General features: G+C 37.2%; 1 protein-coding gene across 1 annotated transcript in view; it reads right to left on the reverse strand.

Moving 5' to 3' along the window:
- The window catches only part of KDM7A (lysine demethylase 7A), an 80,043-nt gene that overhangs the window by 40,295 nt on the left and 20,288 nt on the right, over nt 1–19,460 (reverse strand). Inside the window, exon 2 of the mRNA XM_082846983.1 lies at nt 4,893–4,978. Within this exon, the coding sequence (XP_082703109.1) occupies nt 4,893–4,978 (86 nt within the window). The remainder of the gene's footprint in view (nt 1–4,892; nt 4,979–19,460) is intronic.

Below are 19,460 nucleotides of genomic sequence, written 5' to 3' on the forward strand. Positions count from 1 at the left end.
CATAGCGAAAGGAGGACAATTAAGATGACAGAATAAATAACCTCTGGTCAGATCTAACACTCAGGCCCCGTGATTCTACAGCTCTGAGAGGCTACAGTCTTTTTTTTTTTTAATTTATTTTTCATTTATTTATTTTTGGCTGCATTGGGTCTTTGTTGCTGTGTGTGGGCTTCCTCTAGCTGCAGCGAGCGGGGGCCACTCTTCGTTGCGGTGTGCAGGCTTCTCATTGCGGTGGTTTCTCCTGTTGCAGGGCACGGGCTCTAGGCGCGCAGGCTTCAGTAGTTGTGGCTTGAGGGCTCTAGAGCGCAGGCTCAGTAGTTGTGGCGCATGGGCCTAGTTGCTCCGCGGCATGTGGGATCCTCCGGGACCAGGACTCGAACCCCCCGTGTCCCCCGCACTGGCAGGCGGATTCTTAACCACTGCGCCACCAGGGAAGCCCTGGAGGCTACAATCTTGAATAAGCACAGCAACCAAAATCAGGACACTTGGCTTTGACTCCTAGTTTAGTCATAACTTGCTCTGCAACCTCGGGCAAATCTCTTTAACGTGTCTGGGTCCAGTTTCCTCAATGTGGAAATGAAGGGAATGAGTACAGTTTTTCAGACTGTGTTGAGGAACCCTTAATAAAAGGGAAGATGGAGAAGAGGTTGAGGTAGGAGCTCTGGACCTCATTCCTCTTTCCCCCAGAGGGGCACCACCTACATGTCTTCTGTGTGGTATCAATGTAAGATTTCAGTTTTATTGTTTTTTTTCTTTTAAGTTTGAAAATCACTTTTAAGCCTAAAACCTCCATGATTCTGGGAAATGTACTGATGTCTATAACTTACTTAGAATGAATCAAAAAATAAGGTGGATAGACAGTGGGATCGTTACACAGACAGATATGAGATAAAGCAAGTAATATAAAATGTTAATAGTGGAATCTAGATGGTGGGTTTAGAGGTACTCGCTGTAAAATTCTTTCAACTTTTCCTGTATGTTTGAAGATTTTCATAATAAAACCTTGGGGGAAGGACACAACTCTATGAGTCTAAGTTATTTCAAATCCTTCACCTTACAAAGATCATAATAATAAAATAATGCTGGATCCTCATATGGATAAGAAGTCACACTAAATCAATAGGGGTGGAAATCAGGCTTATTCATATCTAAGAGTCTAAAACAAGATTCTCAAGTAATTTATGGCAGTCAGACCCCCAAGTCAGACCCCCATTACTCTTCCGAGAGTAAATCCCGTTTTTTAAAAATGTCACGGAAAAACTGACAATCATTAAGCAACCTTCCTAGAAAATACCATTAAGGTGTCCTTTGTGTGTTACTATTTTTTTTTTCTCACTTAAAATCAATTCTAAAATTCAAGGGTATTTCATTCCAGGCTTTTTTTTCCCTACAAATATATAGATACATAACCCCATTTTGTTTTCAACTGGGATCATAATGTTTATCCTGCTTACCTTTCTTATCATGGGCATTTTCTCCTTATTAAATACGCAAAAACAATTTAAAGGCAGCCTAGAATTTTAAGATGTAAATGTAGATGCATCTTTAAATAAAGATGAAATTAATATTTATATACATAAATCTGTTCCTTGCTACATGTTGCAAACCTGCCTCCAGAAAAGTGGTAACTCACTCACATTCTCCCCAATATGTATGAGCAGCCTATTTGAAAAGCCCCAGGCCAACAGTGGGAGGGAGGGGGGAAAGGAGGGAGAAAGAACAGACTGCCTACTTGAAAATAAACAATGATGTTACACTGTTTTAATTTTCATTTTGGCGGAATAGATTAGAATTCAAACAGATTTGGGATTGGACAGCTATGGGTTCAAACTCCAGCTCTGCCAAATAGCTACATGAGAGACCTAGTAAGATAATTTTTCTCACATCAAGGTGTTACAAATATCAAAGGAGATAACATAGGTCTAGTTTTTCTTAGCATAGTGCCTGGGGCAACCAATACCAATTACTTCTCTTTTCTTTTAAATGTGCTGACTTGCAGGATTTTAACAGAAGGCTACACTGTCCTGTTGGGCCAACATCCTTAACACATAAAATCAGTCGCTGCAAGAGCTGACTGAATTTCTTAAAGGAAGGAGGCCAGTGAAAGAACATTTTAATAGTGGTCATACGGAATGGAGAGAGAATTTTGAGTTTAGAGTGCATGTGCCTGAGGAGCACTGAGAATATGTGTTTAAGTATCAGGCTGGTTTTTTTGACACTGGACCTCGAACAGAGTTCTTAATTCCCATTAAGAAGGTAAAGTCTAAATTCACCATATTTATGGATATTATACTGTCTCAATGGTATCTGTAGTAAGGATTCCTGGGGAGCTCTCAAAGAAACAGGAAATCGTTGGTGGCAAGCAGAAGAGGCTTAAGACCAACAGGTACGACCCAAATTAGGGGCGAGGGGGAGGGGGAGGAGCAGTGGAGCCTTAAATCAAGATAAGACAGATTCCTGGATCTTGGGCATTTTCCTAAAGGGTACTTAGAGTTGGACTTTTGCCCAGAAGACAGCCAATGCCTGATCTTATGTTATTCAAGGAAGAGAAGCATATGTAAGGGCAAGTAACAGTCAAGCTTCCCTCTGAAGTGTTGTTATTCAAGGTGCAGGTCATGATCCATTATGGGTTGTGAAATCAATTTGGTGAGCATGACAAGCTTTTAAAAAAATTAAATCATATAGGAAAAAAGAAAATAGAGTGCATTACATTTAGTAGTGTTTTCTTTTTTTTAAGTTTTTTTTTTTTTTTAAGTGGACCACTTTTAAAGTTTTTATTGAATTTGTTACAATATTGCTTCTGTTTTATGCTTTGGTTTTTTGGTTGTGAGGCATGTGGGATCTTAGCTCCCCAACCAGGGATCGAACCCACACCCCCTGCATTGGAAGGTGAAGTCTTAACCACTGGACCGCCAGGGAAGTCCCTGCAACAGTGTTTTAAACACTACATTATTCTGATTCATAGCAACCCCTTTAACATTTCATGGAAATTAAATTCAAATTATTTCATTTTGGAGTTATTTACTTAAATTCTAAATTGTTTCCCTTCTTGACATAACAACCCAGTATTATTTATTTCCTCAAAGAATTACACTTGGTCAATAATTACTTCAAGTTATATACTACATACTTCAGTGCTACACAAAATAAGAACCTTTAAAAACATTTATATTAACAAATTAGTCAATTACACGTGTAACAATTCTACCAATTTACTAACCTCAAATTTTATACTGCGTAACTAGCAAAAAGGATAATCTGTATTTTACAAAAAAATATTTTAATACATTCATATAGCTTAATTTGTTAGATCTCTTAGAAAGAAACTGATAAATTATTACTATTTCTAACAAAACAGATAAGCAGTCAGCTGCTCCTAAGTCTCTTTTGAAAAGATCACTTGCCCATAACCTCGGAACAAAATCTCTATTTCAAAAAAGTATTAGGAAAAAGGCTGCATTCAAAATAAAGAGGTTGTATAGGCTACCTACATCTGACCCAAGCGTGTATCAAGGTATGTTCGGGAAAAGCTCAGTTCTAAAATGACTAAGTCTACAGTTTTTCTCTTTAATTTTATGAACACAAAAAAGCTAGCATGCAGTCTAAATTTTTAAGAAAAGAAATAGTTACAATCCAAAGGCTTTAAAATCTCTTCTCTACTCTCATATTTGTACAACAATTAATATTCCCATCTATTCCTCTAAAGCATCTGTAAAAGGCTAACAATAATATCGTTTTGTATGTGTTGTTGGTGTACTCCAGAGGACACGTGAGCTTCCCTGCCCATGCCCTCACGCCTCAAGAAGAGTGCAGGCAAAGATTTGGTCTGGCCTCTGCCTTCCGTGGGACGGGGACTGTGGGGAAGTTGCTTCCATCACAGAGGATAGCTGGGCAGGACTCTAGGCCATACGCAACAGCATGACCTAATTCGGACAACAGGAGTAGTACTTTAGCATATCGGTGCCCTAATTTTCTCCTAAAAGCATAATGCACGTGTGTGCATTAAAGTCTTATCCTATACTGTTCACTGTCGCAAATAGTACTGGAAGATTTTTTCTTCTTCTTCCAGTTTTATTGAGATATAATTGACATACAGCCCTGAATAAGTTTAAGTTATACAGCATAATGATCTGACTGACACACATCATGAAATGATGACCACAGTAAGTTTAGTGAACATCCATCATCTCGTGTAGATACAATAAGTGAAATAGGAAAAAAAAATTTTTCCTGTGATGAGAACTCTTAGGAGCCACTTTCTTAACAACTTTCATAAAGAACATACAGCAGTGTTAATCATATTTAACATGTTGTACATCCCTAGTACTTATTTATCTTATAACTGGAAGTTTGTACCTTTTGACCACCTTCATCAAATCCTCTCCCCCATCCCTGCTTCTGGTAACCATAAATCTGACCTCTTTTTCTATGAGTCTGTTTATTTGTCTTTGAAACATAAATGACCAACAACACTGTGTTAGTTCCTAGCACACAACATACTGATTCAATATTTCTATACACTTCAGAATGATCACTACGATAAGTCTAGTTACCATTCTTTTTTTTTGTAAGTTATAGAGATAAAAATAGCCAGAATCAGAAAAATTTTACTTTATTGCACTTCGCAAATTGAAAGCTTTGAAAATATGTATTTGAGTTTGGGGGCTTTGCACTGGCAATTAAGAAGGATAGTATTTTTTTCACTTAATGTTTTGACTTGTTAAATAAGTTATTTAATAATTCAAACAAAAACTGTATTCTCAACATCTTCAGAAAAACCTTCCTTATAGTTCTTGGTGGGTATAATATAACTAGTCAGAGTATCATTAAAGTATTGTCATGTACATATTAAGTTCTAAAGTTCAATTTTTATTTAAGCTTCTAGTACTTACTCAAGGAGGAACCATGTAGAACTGCACAGTTGGGACAGTGATATAGGTCAATGTCAACAGCATGATGTTCTTCTACTCCAACACAGCTAAGATAAAGAAAAATAAAGCCAATGTGTAAATAAGGTGAAGATTTTCACTTAACTATAACAGATTGGTTAGAATTTAGCTGAGAAATGTACAACCTCACCAATAAACTTTGTAAAGTACAGAAACACATGCAAGAATAAATTTAATTCTCTTCCTTACAGGCTTGCTGAATAATTGTGGGGTTGAATATGTGGGAAGTGATTCACTACTAGCAGCAGTAGAGACAGCAGAAGTAACATAATTATAAACCATAAAACCCTCAAACCATTATGTAAATACTACCTGTTATGGACTAAATGTTTGTGTCCCTCCAAAATTCACATGCTGAAGCTGTACACTCCTGTGTGACTGTATTTGTAGATAGGGCCTCTAAGAAGGAAGTAATTAAGGTTAAATGAGGTCATAAGGATTGGAGCCTTAATCCAATAGGATTAGTGTCCCTATATGAAGAGACACCACAGAGCTCACATACCCTCTCTCTCTCCTCTCTTCTCTCTTCCTCTCCTTCTCTCCTCCCTGAGCAGACTAAAACACCACTTAACTTTAAAATATGACTGTCATCAGCAGAGGTGATTAGTAAATTTGGGTAACATCACTGACATGGTGAGAGCACTGAGTCTTAACAGTTCTGCTTTAGGTCTCATATCCCTAATTAACCAGTTAAATTAGTTTGAGGCACTGTATCTGGAATACTCCATATCATGGAGTATACAGCAGCAGCACTTAAATAAAAATAAAGTTTAAGGGGACCACCTAAGAACTGATAAAACTACATAGTGACATCTTGAAAACAGGAGTAGTTCACCAACGAAAGACCACAGCAGCTTTGCTCACTTCCCAAATAACTTATTAGGGTAAAAATTTATACATGTTTGGACTCCCAAAAAGTTTCAGAACAAAAACACAACCACAACTAGGACCTGAAAAAGAACCAAAGCAGACCTAACACAGAATTTTGGGGCATCAGTTGACAGGTGTAACAGTGGAAGAGAAAATTAGTGAAATGGATGACAGGCTTATCATTCAGAATGTAGCAGAGAGAATAAGATGGTGGGAAATACAAACAAGACTGTAAGAACCACGAAGGATAAAATGAAAACATGTATAACATACATTTAACCACAGCCTCAGAAGGTAAAGAGAGAATAGGGGTAGAAGCAATATTATGAGCTAACAGTTAAAAATTTGCAGAAATAATGAAAGACACTGATCTCCAGATTTAAGAAACCCAACATATCCCAAGCAGGATGAATAAAAAGTCTACATCTAATCACATCATAGTAAAACTGCAGAAAAACAAAGTCAGAAAATTTCAAAGCCATAAGAAGAAAAAAGCACAGATTACTTGCAAGGATGAGAGACTTCTCAAAGCAATAATGGAAACTGGAACACATTAGAATAGCTTACATGTGCTTAAAGAAAATATCTGCTAACCTAAAATATTAACCAAGCGTTCAACATTCAGTTAAAATGTGTTTCGGGGAGGGGGGGGTAAGTAATTGTACAACCAAAAACTGAGAGTTCACCTCCAGCCAATCAACAGTAAAGAAAATGCCAACAGATGTACTTCTGGCAGAAGGAAGATGATCACAGAGAGGTCTGGGATGCAAGAAAAAACGGAAAAGCTAAGAAAAGTAGAGTAATAAATATGTGGGTAAACTTATACAAACACTGACTACATAAAACAAATAATGTCATGTGAGGTTTAAATATATATACAAAGAGCTAAAACACATGACAATAGCAGCATTTGAGTCAGGAGAGGACAAATGGAGTTACAGGGTCCCGAGGCACTTATACGAGAAGGAAAGAGAAGGTAATGATTACTGTTAGACTTCAATAATAATGAGTTGAGGACCCCTATTATAATTTCTTGGGAGACAACTAAAAGAACAGAAACAGAGAGCATAGCTCCCAAACTAGTTGGGGGCAGAGGGTGAATAAAAAGAGGAGGGGAGGAAAAAGAGAAAAAAAACCAAAAAGACTAAAATAAGGTATAAATTCAAATATATCAGTAATTATATTGTATGCAAATGGACTAAATGCTTAAGTTAAAAGACAGATTATATGGCTGGACTTAAACAATACAATTTGCTGGTTATAAGAGACATAAAACAAGGATACATTAGACTGAAAGTAATAGGATGGGCAAATAAATACCACAAAAATAGTGATCAAAAGAAAGTACAGCTATATTAAGCAACACAGAATCTAAAGCAAAAAATATGGGATAAACATGTTCACTTCATAATGACAAAAATTTCAATTCACCAGGAGGACAAAACAGTAGTGGAGATTTTGACAATTCTCTCAGTATCTGATAGAATAAACAGGTAAAACAAAAATCTATGAAATATACAAGATTTGAACTGCAGGATTAAAAAAATATGGCCTAATGAACATTTATAGAATCCTACACCCAACATCCATAGAATACACATTTCTTCTGAAGCACACATGGACCACTCATAACAAGTGATCATACACTGGGCCACAATCAAATTTGAAGGTCTGAAATCAGAAATTCTCTGGCCACAGTTCAAGATAGAAAGCAATGACAAAAAGTTAACTAGAAAATCTTCATGTGTTTAGAAATTAAGAAATAATATTCTAAATAACCCGAGTCAAAAGATAAATCATAATAAAGGCTAAAATTAATGAATTAATAAACATCTACCTCAAAAAAGTTACAGAAAGAATAGCAAAATAAACCTTAAAAATACAGACAGAAGGAAAACCAAAAGAACAGAACTGATGACACGGAAAACAAACATACAATAGAGCACTGAAGCCAAAAATTGATTCCTTGAAAAGACTTGTAAACCTCTAGCAAGCTCAAGAAAAATGAGATAAAACATAAGTAAACAATGGTAGGAATGAAGAGAGAGAAAACTATAGATTCTATACATGCTAAATGCAAAAGAGGGTATTATGAACAATTTTATGCTAAAAGATTAAAAAATATAGATAAGTCAGGCAAACCTGGGTCACAAAGAAAAAAAATATTTGAATAGTCCTAAAATTGTTACTTATATTAAAAATTATCCCCCCCTCCAAAAAAAAAAAAAAATCCCAGGCCCAGATGGCCTCACAAGCAAGTTCTAGCAAATATTAAAGGAATAAATAATTCCAATATTATATAAAATTTGCACCAGCAAGTAGGAAAAAAAGACTTACTTTCTAACTCATTTTATGATAGCATGACCTTGATACTAAAACTTGGAAAGGATGATACAAGAAAGGAAAATTATAAGTCACTCTCATTTATGAGCAAAGATGCAAATAGCAAGTTTGGTCTATCTCTGGAATGCAAGGTGGTTTTAACACTAAAAAATTTAATCTGTGAAATTTGCTACATTAACAGATTAAAATAAAAAACCATATGACCATTTAAAAAGAAGCAGGACAAGTATTTGATAAAATTCAACATTTATTTATGATTAAAAAGCAAACAAAACCCCTTAGAAAATTAAGACTACAAGGATACTTCCAAAATGTGGTAAAGGGTACTTATAAAACTCCTATGCAAATAACATGAGAGCTGTCTCTGAGATAAGAGCAAGACAAGAATGCCTGATGCTACCACTTCTAATGAAACTTATCCTGGTGTAGTAAAATAAGAGAAAGAATTAAAAGGTATAGAGATTGGAAAAGAAAAAGCACAGCTGCTACTGCAAATGCTGTGGTTACACATGTAGAAAATGAATCTGTGGATAAATTACAAAAATCAATAAAAACAAAGGTGGCAAGATACAATACCAGCACATAAAAAGTAATTGTACAGCCATATACCAACATTATAAAGCTAAAAAATGAAATAAAACACCATGCACAACTGCAGAAAAAATGTCAAGTATGCTGGAATTTAACAAAAACTATGCAAAGACCCCTTTAAGGAGAATTATAACACATTATTAAGAGACTTTAAAGAAGACCTAAATAAATGGAGATATACATCATGATCATGGATTTGAAGTGTAATATGTAAAGATATTAATTCTCCTCAAATTGATTTATAGATTCAATCTAATCCCAGTCAAAATCTGTAGAACTTGACAGGCTGATTGTAAAACTGATACGGAAACATAAAGAGCCAAGGATACATAAGGCATTCTTGGGGGGGGCGGGGGGAAAGAAAAAAGCAAACTCTCTACCAGGTATCAAGAGATATTTTAAAGTTGTAGGAAAGAAGGTAATACAAAACTGATACAAGAGCCCCCAAACAGACCCGGGCATATGTGGACACTTATGCAACAAGGACAGACTTTTCTGTATGAGGTTCTGAGACACCATTTATATATCTGTATGGGGAAAAAATGAAATTAGACACCTATCTCACAACATAAAAATTTATTCCAAAATAGATTAGAAACACGCATGAAAACACACGTGAGAGGAAAACTACAAAGGCTGTATAACATAAAATCAAAATATCTTTATGACTTTGTGGCAGGAAGTGTTGTCTTAATCAAAACATAAAATGTACTATCCATAAGGGGAAAAACTGGTAACTTTAATTATACTAAAATATATAGTTCATTAAACTATAAAGAATGAAAGGATAAGCCAGAGTGGGAGAAGACTTTGCAATAGAGATAACCACCAAAGGAATTATACCCACAGTATAATAAACTCCTACAAATCAATAGGAAAGGGGAGGGGAGAAGAGGGGAGGGGAGGGGAGAAGAGGGGAGGGGAGGGGAGGGGAGAAGAGGGGAGGGGAGGGGAGGGGAGGGGAGAGGAGGGGAGAGGAGGGAAAGGAAAGGAGGAAAGAAAGAAGGAAAGAAAGAACCCAGTAAAAAAAAAAATGAACAAAAGATGTAACTAGGCACACAACAAAAGGAAATACAAGTGACTGATACACACATGAAAGTATATGTAACCTCATAAATAACTGGAGGAATGCAAACTAAAACCACAATATGCTCACCATATTGACTAAAACTAAAAAGTCTACTGATACCAAATGTTGAAGATGATATGGAGCAATGGAAACTCATATACCACTGGCTGGAGTAAATTTGGCACAGCCATTATGGAAAACAATTTTGTAAAAGAACTGAAGAATCCTATATTCTATGACCAAGCGATTCCTCTTTTAGGTACATGTACCTCAGAGAAACTCATGCACGTGTGCACAAGGACACTATACAGGAAAGGTTACAGAATCATTATTTCTAATAGTCCATTAACAGTAAAATGTATAAACTACAGTATATTCTCACAATGGAATTCTGCATAATAAAAATGAAAGAACTATAGACCCATGCAATAATTGAATGAATTATATGAATGTCAATATTATGTTAAAAAAAAGACAAGAATATATACAATGTATTCTATTTATTCATAAAGTTTAAAACCAGGCAAAGCTGAAGTACAGTGTTTAGGGATTAAACTATAAAGAAAAGCAGAGATAGATCATAACAGTAGGATCACAGATTCCTCTAGGGAGTTGTGATCTGGAAAGGATTGCGGGGAGGTGTCTGGATCCTGGGTGGTTGTTATTACAAGGGTATATGTTTTATAATCATTCATTAAGTTATATATTTATGTTTTAGATACTTTTCTGTGTTCTTTCACAATTAAAATACTTTTAAGGATAAAATTCTATCTACAATAATTTAAAAAGTTAAGCAAACAAAAACCTTGAATTAATCTAACAACTGAAGCAAAATATCAAAAACAATGTATCTTAAAGATCTGTGGATACCCCAAAATAAACCTGTTCTCATTTGAGGACTCCAGTACAATTGCTTCCATAAAGTCTTTGGGAGTCTGAGTAGAGTTTGATGCCATCAAGACCCAAAAAAAAAAAAAAAAAAGTCAAAACCAGTTGTCAAAAATAACATATTTCCATTTGAATATTCAATCTGTGTAACTGAATCAAGTACTTGCAATTTACTTCTATAGAACGGAAATTTCTTTGGTTTTATCTGTCCAATTTAGATATACTTCATTTATTTTCACAGAAAGCAAAGGTGAATATGCTAACTGTTTAGAAAGTTTTTTTAACTGAAAAACTATCAATTTCCAATCCAATAAAATAAACCTTATGCAAAATTTTTTACTTATTTATGTACAACCTACTGGGTCCACGGTTTTTTATAAGACATCCAAAAGGGTTTCTGTAACCCAAAGAAAAGGTTAAGAATCATTGGATAGTGTATTCACACTTCCCAATTTCAAAACTTACTTACAAAGCTACAGTAATCAAGACAGTATGGTACTGACATACAGATCAATGGAACAGAATTGAGAGTCCAGAAATAAACCCTTACCATTTACGATCAACTAGTTTTCAACAAGGGGTGCCAAGATCATCCAACAGGGAATAGTCTTTTCAACAAACGGTACTGAGACAAATACATGCAAAAGAATGCAGTTGGACCCCCGCCACACACCATATATAAAAATTAACTCAAATGGATCATATATGTAAATGTAAGACCTAAAATTATAAAACTCCTCAAATAAAGCATAGGAGTAAATCTTCATGGCCTTGAATCAGAAAATGGTTTCTTAGATCCAGCACCAAAAGCACGAGGGACAAAAGAAAAATAGATGAATTGGATGTCACCACTACAATCTGAAGGCTTCTGTTTTCTCAGCTTAGTTTAGTGCGAGATAATCAGCCGAATCTGGAAAGTGGTAGAGCAGTGTGAGGGAAGGAAATACAAAATAGTTGATCTGAGGAATGAAGACCAAGAAACAATAATGCTGCTAGGTAGCACTGAGACTCCACCTGAGGTCTGTGATAATGAATTCCAAGTGAAACCATCTCTGCACAGCTGTGTGATTGTTTTCGTTTTCTTAGCAATGTTCAACCATGTGGCGCAGGCCCAGAGGAGGAGCTTGGGTCCATCAAGAGTTGGGGTTTTGCAGGCAAAGACTAGAAAGGGAGTTGAGGATATTTACCAGGGAGATAATATAATGATGAACCATGAAAGCGAAACTGGACAAAAGGGGCATGAATACAGAAAAAGGTAGTGAAAGATGGTGAGATGGTCTTAGGGGGTCTCAATATGTTCTCAGCACTGACTCAGTGGAAGGCCTTGAACAACCGATCTGTAAGAGGCAGAGATGATGCTCAAAGAGTGGGATGTTCAGAATTTAAAGTTCCTGAAGTACTGCAGTCTATGACAGTGATAAGGTACAAGTGTAATAACAGCAGGTTGCTAAAATGGAGCAAAGAAAAGGGTCACTGGAGGTAAGTGAGAAGGTATCTCTACATTCAGTGAAACAATTCCAAAGCACACTTCCCTGATTTTGGTACTACTCCGACCAGAACAGAAACTCAAGACCACAGAAGCCAACTTGACACTTCTAGAAACTCGTGGTTTGTCTCGTCATACCTTGACTATGGCCACATTCCTTATGCTTAAAAAGTGATGGTTACACCAAAAGAATTATTGAGAAAAAATTGTTGGATATATCCTGGAAAACCTAAACCAGCATACATCATGAACTAACGTATGAATATCTAAGATACATATATAAGGGTGATTCCCATAAAACTTAGGGAAGAAAGAGAAGACAGGGACATTCCAATTAATTAAGGACACTTCAGCAAAACTTGGCTAATGATCCTCAAAGACCCACGGTTCCTCTCTCCAGCTTCTGCTCTTCACTTCCACACTCACCCTCTATACTCTCTTTTACTAAAATGTCAGTGATATCTTCAGGTTTTGACCATTTCTAATCAACTGGCAAAACATTTATAGCTTACATTTATCAAAAATTTTCAGAACTTAATGGTAAATTTGGTAAATTAATAAAAAACAGTACATCTGATAAATCAGTAAATCTTAAAAACAATCCTTTATATTAATCACATAAAATATAATTTTAAGAATCAAATTAAACATAAAAATTAAATGCCCCTAGACCAAGAAGGTTATTTCAGATCTTTGGACGGCACTAAAAGGAACTACTACATACATTTCAGTTTCTCTCTCAAAGGGAGGGATAACTTCTCCCATCCCTCAGCCCCCGTTAAAAGAATTCTAGAGTCACTGTAGCTTTAACAGATATGTTAAGAGCAAATGCAGTAGGACACATAAAATGCAGAGCTCTGAAAGCAAACTTTCTAAGAATAACTTTCAAATCCACTTTAGTCTCTCACTCCATTTAGTTCTCTTATAAAACTTTCCTTCATATACAAATCACTCCATTTTTTCCTAATGGCAAAATGTTCAATGTTTATTAGACCATTGGGAGTGTGTGTGTGTATATGTCGGGGGGGGGGGGGCGTTTCCTATAGGGGTGACAATCTGACCTTTTCTGAATAGCTTCCATCTATAGAAGAACAGCCTCCTTGCCATTTGGTGAGTGTGACAGTGACAACTTTAGCACTTTCTATTGTCTTAATCTTCTGAAATTGTTGCTTAGCTGGCTTCTTTTTTTTTTTTTTTTTTGACACTTAACGAGAACAGAATTGAATTAATGACTAACCAGAATTCTCTGGGACCTGCCAAACATTCTTTTTTTTCCGCTTGGATAATGCTCCCATTTATATTCCCTCCTCTTGGTGTTAGAAGAGTAGGTGGCCAAATTCTTTAAGATCTTCCTGCCAGTGGACGTCATTAGATATTCCTCTTGCTTCAAATGTTCTCCCCATTCCTCACCAAGGAACCTTACACTACCTAGGCTTCAAAGCTCAACACAAATTCCTCCTCCTTGGTGAAACATCACTGGATCACCCCACATAAAGTCCTGCAACATTTTATTCACACACAGTTCCACTCGCTGATGTCTAATATTGAGCTATTTTACACACCTATTCCCTGAGTTGAGCTCAAGACTTCTCTCAGGACCACTTATAGGGCCCTCTCAACATGATGATCCCAGTAAATTTCTGTTGATTATTAACTGTGCTGAAAACTTATTTTAAAATTGATCCGTTGTGGTAAAGTTATAAGCAGCTTAAAAAAAAAAAGTGTTCTGCTTGTATTTTTTAAGAATTTGGTATGGGAACTAAAGGCAACACAGTTGGCAAAAAAGGGGAAGATCTTTCAATGTATGAATTAGTAGATTTCTCATCTTTCCTTAGACGGTAGTAGGATGTAGCAATGAAATTCATTCATTTAAAATTGTGCTTCAGTGCAAGTTTTCGCCTGTGTTTCAAAAGTTCATCTTTCTACCCAAAGGCGATTTTTATGACTTCTTCATAGAGGACTGAGTCATCCATTGTGCAATCCTCAAAGCCTCACACTAATACCATCAAAGAGCATGCGGAGTGGCCTTTGAGATGAATTAACACCAGGAATATAGAGTGTGGTTTATAACCTGCTCTTCATATTTCCTTTCATATCATAACTCTGGGGTCAGCTGAGGCCTTGGGACAACTATAAGTCAGGCAAGGATTGCCCAGTCTAGTTTCACGCCACCAGAAAAACAGGTGTCAACTGGCTCCAGTGGGATGCATAGATTTTTGGTTTGGGGACCTCCCTGGTGGTGCAGTCAGTGGTTAGGAATCCGCCTGCCAATGCAGGGGACACAGGTTCGAGCCCTAGTCCAGGAAGATCCCACATGCCACGGAGCAACTAAGCCCGTGTGCCACAACTATTGAGCCTGTGCTCTAGAGCCCGCAAACTACAACTACTGAGCCCGCGTGCCACAACTACTGAAGCCCACGTGCCTGGAGCCTGTGCTCCGCAACAAGAGAAGCCACCGCAATGAGAAGTCCACGCACCGCAATGAAGAGTAGCCCCCGCTCGCCGCAACTACAGAAAGCCCGCGTGCAGCAACAAAGACCCAATGCAGCCAAAAATAGGTAAGTAAAATAAATAAATTTAAAAAAGAAAAAGAAAGACTTGGTTTGATTTCTAGCTCCAGTAGTTTTGACTTTGAGCAACTTCCTTAATTCCTCTGAGCAGGAGTTCTCCTAGGATTAAAAAGGACAATGTATGTAAATTTATAAAGCATATGGCTTAGCATATAGTAAGAAATAGTACAGTAAATATTATTAAGTAATGAATAGTAACCATTAATATTATTATGCTTCTATTAGGTACCAATCATAGCTTATACAGCTCTGGGCTTATTACCTATGAGGTTGGAGCCCACGCAGGAAATTTGGCTTTATGACTAGGCTTAATATTTTTTTCTTCAGTGATGCCTCTTCAGAACACAATTGGACACTCAAATGGCCATTCCTTAAGGGAAAAAGAAGAGAATTCCTTTTCAATTTTTAATTCCTTTTTGATGGTTGAGTTCTCTGGAGTCAGTCTACCTATGTTAAAATCCTGGGCTACTACCTATATGTGCCTTTGGGTAACTTTCTCTGTCTGTTTTTGGTCTCATCTGAAAGGATGGAGATAATGACAGTATCTCCCTCAAAGTTAAGAAAATTAATTAAGTTAACAAACATAAAACGTTCAGAATTGAAACTGCAGAACAATTGTTTTGGTGGTCCAAAAATCTTACTTTGCTAACCGGTATTAGCTTAATAGGTTGATATTCCTGCTAAAAGTACTAGGATGCCAACAGGCATTTCCACTTTTAAATTGCATTTTATGCAGTGTTTTAACCCTAAGATACTCTATTATCAATTATCAGCTAAAGCAAAAATTTATAATTTGCACATATGAAATATTTTCACTGACAATCAACCTGGTAGTTTTTTATTAAACCTGTGGTTTAATAAAAAAAAACCCAACTTCTGTTATTCTCTTGCTGACATGTAAAACTCTTTTCAAAAAATTAAGTGCTTTTCTTTACAAGTTGAGTATGAAGATTTTATTTTTTGACACATTAAAGCTATTTACTGGCATATAATATGCTTAACTATATTTAATAAGGATTTTGAATGAAGTGCATACTCTGAACCAAATTCCTTTGGTTCATAATAATCTCAGAAAATTAGATAGTTTTTCTACCTCTAATAGCCAGCTCATGCTTCCAACTGTCCTAGGGCTTCCTGAATTATTTCCAACCAGCTGACTCAGAACATCTATGTGAATAAGGGTGAGGGAGGACGACAATATAAAAAGGAAATGAACAAAGAACATGAAAGGAAAATAAGAGGGACTGAAGAACCAAGAGGTAAGCTCACTGATACAAAATGTACCCCTTAAAAAGCTGAAAATCCTGTTGACATGCTTCTAATAAAATTTGTCCCAAGATGAATGTGTGAAACATATACATCAAATATAATTTACATGCTGAACATTATACTACCTGCCTCTAGAGCACAGAAAACATGCTTGTTCTTGTCACTGTCTATCTGACACCTGAGTACACAGGGTAGGCAACGTAAGTGGTAAATGGATTAAAGTATCTTTACAAATAAGCATAAACAAACTATTATCTCAGGAAGGTAATAATTTCTACTAGGATGCCCTAAAGAAAGAAAAGCTGCTTTAAATTTCTGAAATATCCAAAAAGCTAAGTAGATTTGCTTTTCACCACCTTGTGGTCGTCCCACTAGCTCTTCAATCTCTCAAACTAATACTCTCTTACTCCTCTTTAGGAATCTACTTTCTGCCGGTGCGGCTATGCCTGAGGTATGCCAACAGTGACTAAGGAACGCTATAGTGCAAGTGGTGCCCAGCACATCTGCTGTTTCATGAAGACGGACTACACTTCTACTTATAAGCAGTGAAACAGCAAATAAATGCCAACCCAAAATGAATATTATGTGAGAATTTAATAAGAACTTTGTAAATCATCTTAGGGGAGAAAAATCTTGCCATGATGATAAAGGATAAACAGTAGCAATCACATAAACGTTTGCTTGGAAATGTTAAGTTAATAAAGGAAGGAATTAAAAACTGTGCCATCATTATATACATTACTGCCTTCTTTTTTTTTTTTTTTTTTTGGCTATGTTGGGTCTTCATTGCTGCGCGCGAGCTTTCTCTAGTTGCGGTGAGCGGGGGCTACTCTTCATTGTGGTGCATGTCCTTTTCATTGTTGTGGCTTCTCCTGTGGACCACGGGCTGTAGGCACGTGGGCTCAGTAGTTGCAGCTCGTGGGCTCTAGAGCGCAGGCTCAGTAGTTGTGGCACACGGGCTTAGTTGCTCCGCGGCATGTGGGATCTTCCCGGACAAGGGCTTGAACCCGTGTCCCCTGTATTGGCAGGCAGATTCTTAACCACTGCACCACCAGGGAAGTCCCCACTCACAGAATATTTACTGACGGAAAGCAGAAATTCCAAGCACATTAGGGAGGCATTAGTTTGGGATACTATCCTGGCTGTAAATACCCTATTATACTCAAAATTAAATATGAATTTTGCAAATATAAAGGGGTAGAAAATGGACGTGAGGAGGAAAAAATAAATAATGGGTGACTTTTTCTTTCGAGATCTCAGTTTGAAATATCCAGTTTTTTTTTTTTTTTTTTTTTGCGGTACGCGGGCCTCTTACTGTTGTGGCCTCTCCCGTTGCGGGGCACAGGCTCCGGACGCGCAGGCTCAGCGGCCCAGCCGCTCCGCGGCATGTGGGATCTTCCTGGACCGGGGCACGAACCCGTGTCCCCTGCATCGGCAGGCGGACTCTCAACTACTGTGCCACCAGGGAAGCCCCTAAAATATCCATACTTTTTGTCAATGTAAAAGGATGCATTATTCCTGAATGTTCAAGTTTAGTCGCAGGTATATAATCCCATTGTGCAAAAAAGATCTCTGTTCATTACAGATTTATATATTATGCCCATTTATTCTGTTCTCCTTTCTTGTAGCTTCTAAGTGTCCTTATGTTAGCTTGATTTTCCAAGTAGGGTATCTACTAAAAGAATACATAGATTAAATAGATAAGTAGAAATAGATTTTTTAAAAGATAAACCAATAGCCATCATGTATTTTCATTTCAACCCAGCTGACCGTTTTAATTCCCATTGTGAGCATGGCAAGGAAAGCTATATTTTCCAGGGTCTAGTGACACCTACAGAAGATTTAATATATGCATGGCTAAGAGATCACACCCTGGGATAAAAGACAACAGGAAGTCATAAACTTCTATATTGAGGACACTTAGTGATGAGTCAACTACAAAGGGCAGGAGTCAACTCAAGCCGATCTAGTTCCCTAATAACCTTTGTCCTCTTGTAAACAGTCTTCAGTGCCCAAACCTAAGGGGAGAGACTACATTCTGAGTGAAGCCAAGAGAAAGGATTCATCTTAGAGAACTTTCTGTTGGGACAAAAACTAAGGTTTCTAAGGGGGACTACTTAACACCCTTAGCAGGCTTCTTCATTCTCAATGAAGGATGAGTTGAGAGTAGAGGTTTGGATCATGGAAAGCCTGACATAATCCTTAACAAACATCCCTACATGAAGATTTCAAAGAACTTCAACAAAATTACAAATCAGAAGTACCCATCAAAAGCAAAACGGGTAGGGGCTTCCCTGGTGGCGCAGTGGTTGAGAGTCCGCCTGCTGATGCAGCGGACACGGGTTCGTGCCCCGGTCTGGGAAGATCCCATATGCCGCGGAGCGGCTGGGCCCGTGAGCCATGGCCGCTGAGCCTGCGTGTCCGGAGCCTGTGCTCCGCAACAGAAGAGGCCCGCTTACCGCAAAAAAAAGCAAAACGGGTAATGCTGAGCTGTCCAGAAAAGGTCAACAGCAAACACTGGACCATCCTATTGCAAAACATACAGTAAGGGCAAAGTGTTAAGTGTGTAATACGTAGGGGTTTTTACCTATTAGATCCATTCAGAAGATAACATCATTATAGGTTCCTCAAGGTTCACTTTGTAATTCTTCTTTATTTCCACTAGAGGTCAGATGACAAATGATTGGCAAATACAAGAAAAATACAGGTAGTCCTTGCTTTGCATGGTAGTGTGGGAGCATAAAAATAATTATGCAAGTTGAAACTACGCAAAGCTATCTTCGTAATCAATGGGAAAATTACAGTTGTCCCCTGAGCTTCAAAAATGTTTGTTAAAACATTTAAAACTCTCTTACTGTTGGTTATAATGTATGGAGAAATGAAAAATTCCTAAAACATTTACTTAGTACACTGTAATTTAAACCATTATGCTCTTAAGGTTGCCTTCACTAAGTGCTCCTGGCTGCATATCAAGAATCTCTCAAATGGTGGCAGTGTCAGCATTCCTACCATCAGTTACTCATTTTATTATTTCATTTATGCTCAATTTAAATTTCACTTCCAGAAACATCACTGTTTGTTCTTTGCTGGACTTTCACCTTTATTGACCACTTCCCTCTTGTGATTACCCAGCTCTGTAGTACGTCACGCTTATCAATGGGAAACAAGGAAGCCGTACAACAACACCCTTTCCTGTCTGTGTGTGAGCTGAAGAACAGATGCCCAGCTGTTGTGGACACACTGACTTGCTGACCTGCATACTGAAGAGCTAGCAGCAAAATCTATACTTTATTTGCACAGTTACTATATCATGATGACCAAAATTTGAATCGTGTCATGGCGGACTAGTATTTAACTAAACCATGGCGATAGAGCGATATAATGAGAAATATATATTTGGTCTTCATCCCTGGCTCCTGGCGCAA

Source organism: Leucopleurus acutus (genome assembly GCF_964270905.1).
Source record: "Leucopleurus acutus genome assembly, chromosome: 9".
NCBI classification, from domain to species: domain Eukaryota; kingdom Metazoa; phylum Chordata; class Mammalia; order Artiodactyla; family Delphinidae; genus Leucopleurus; species Leucopleurus acutus.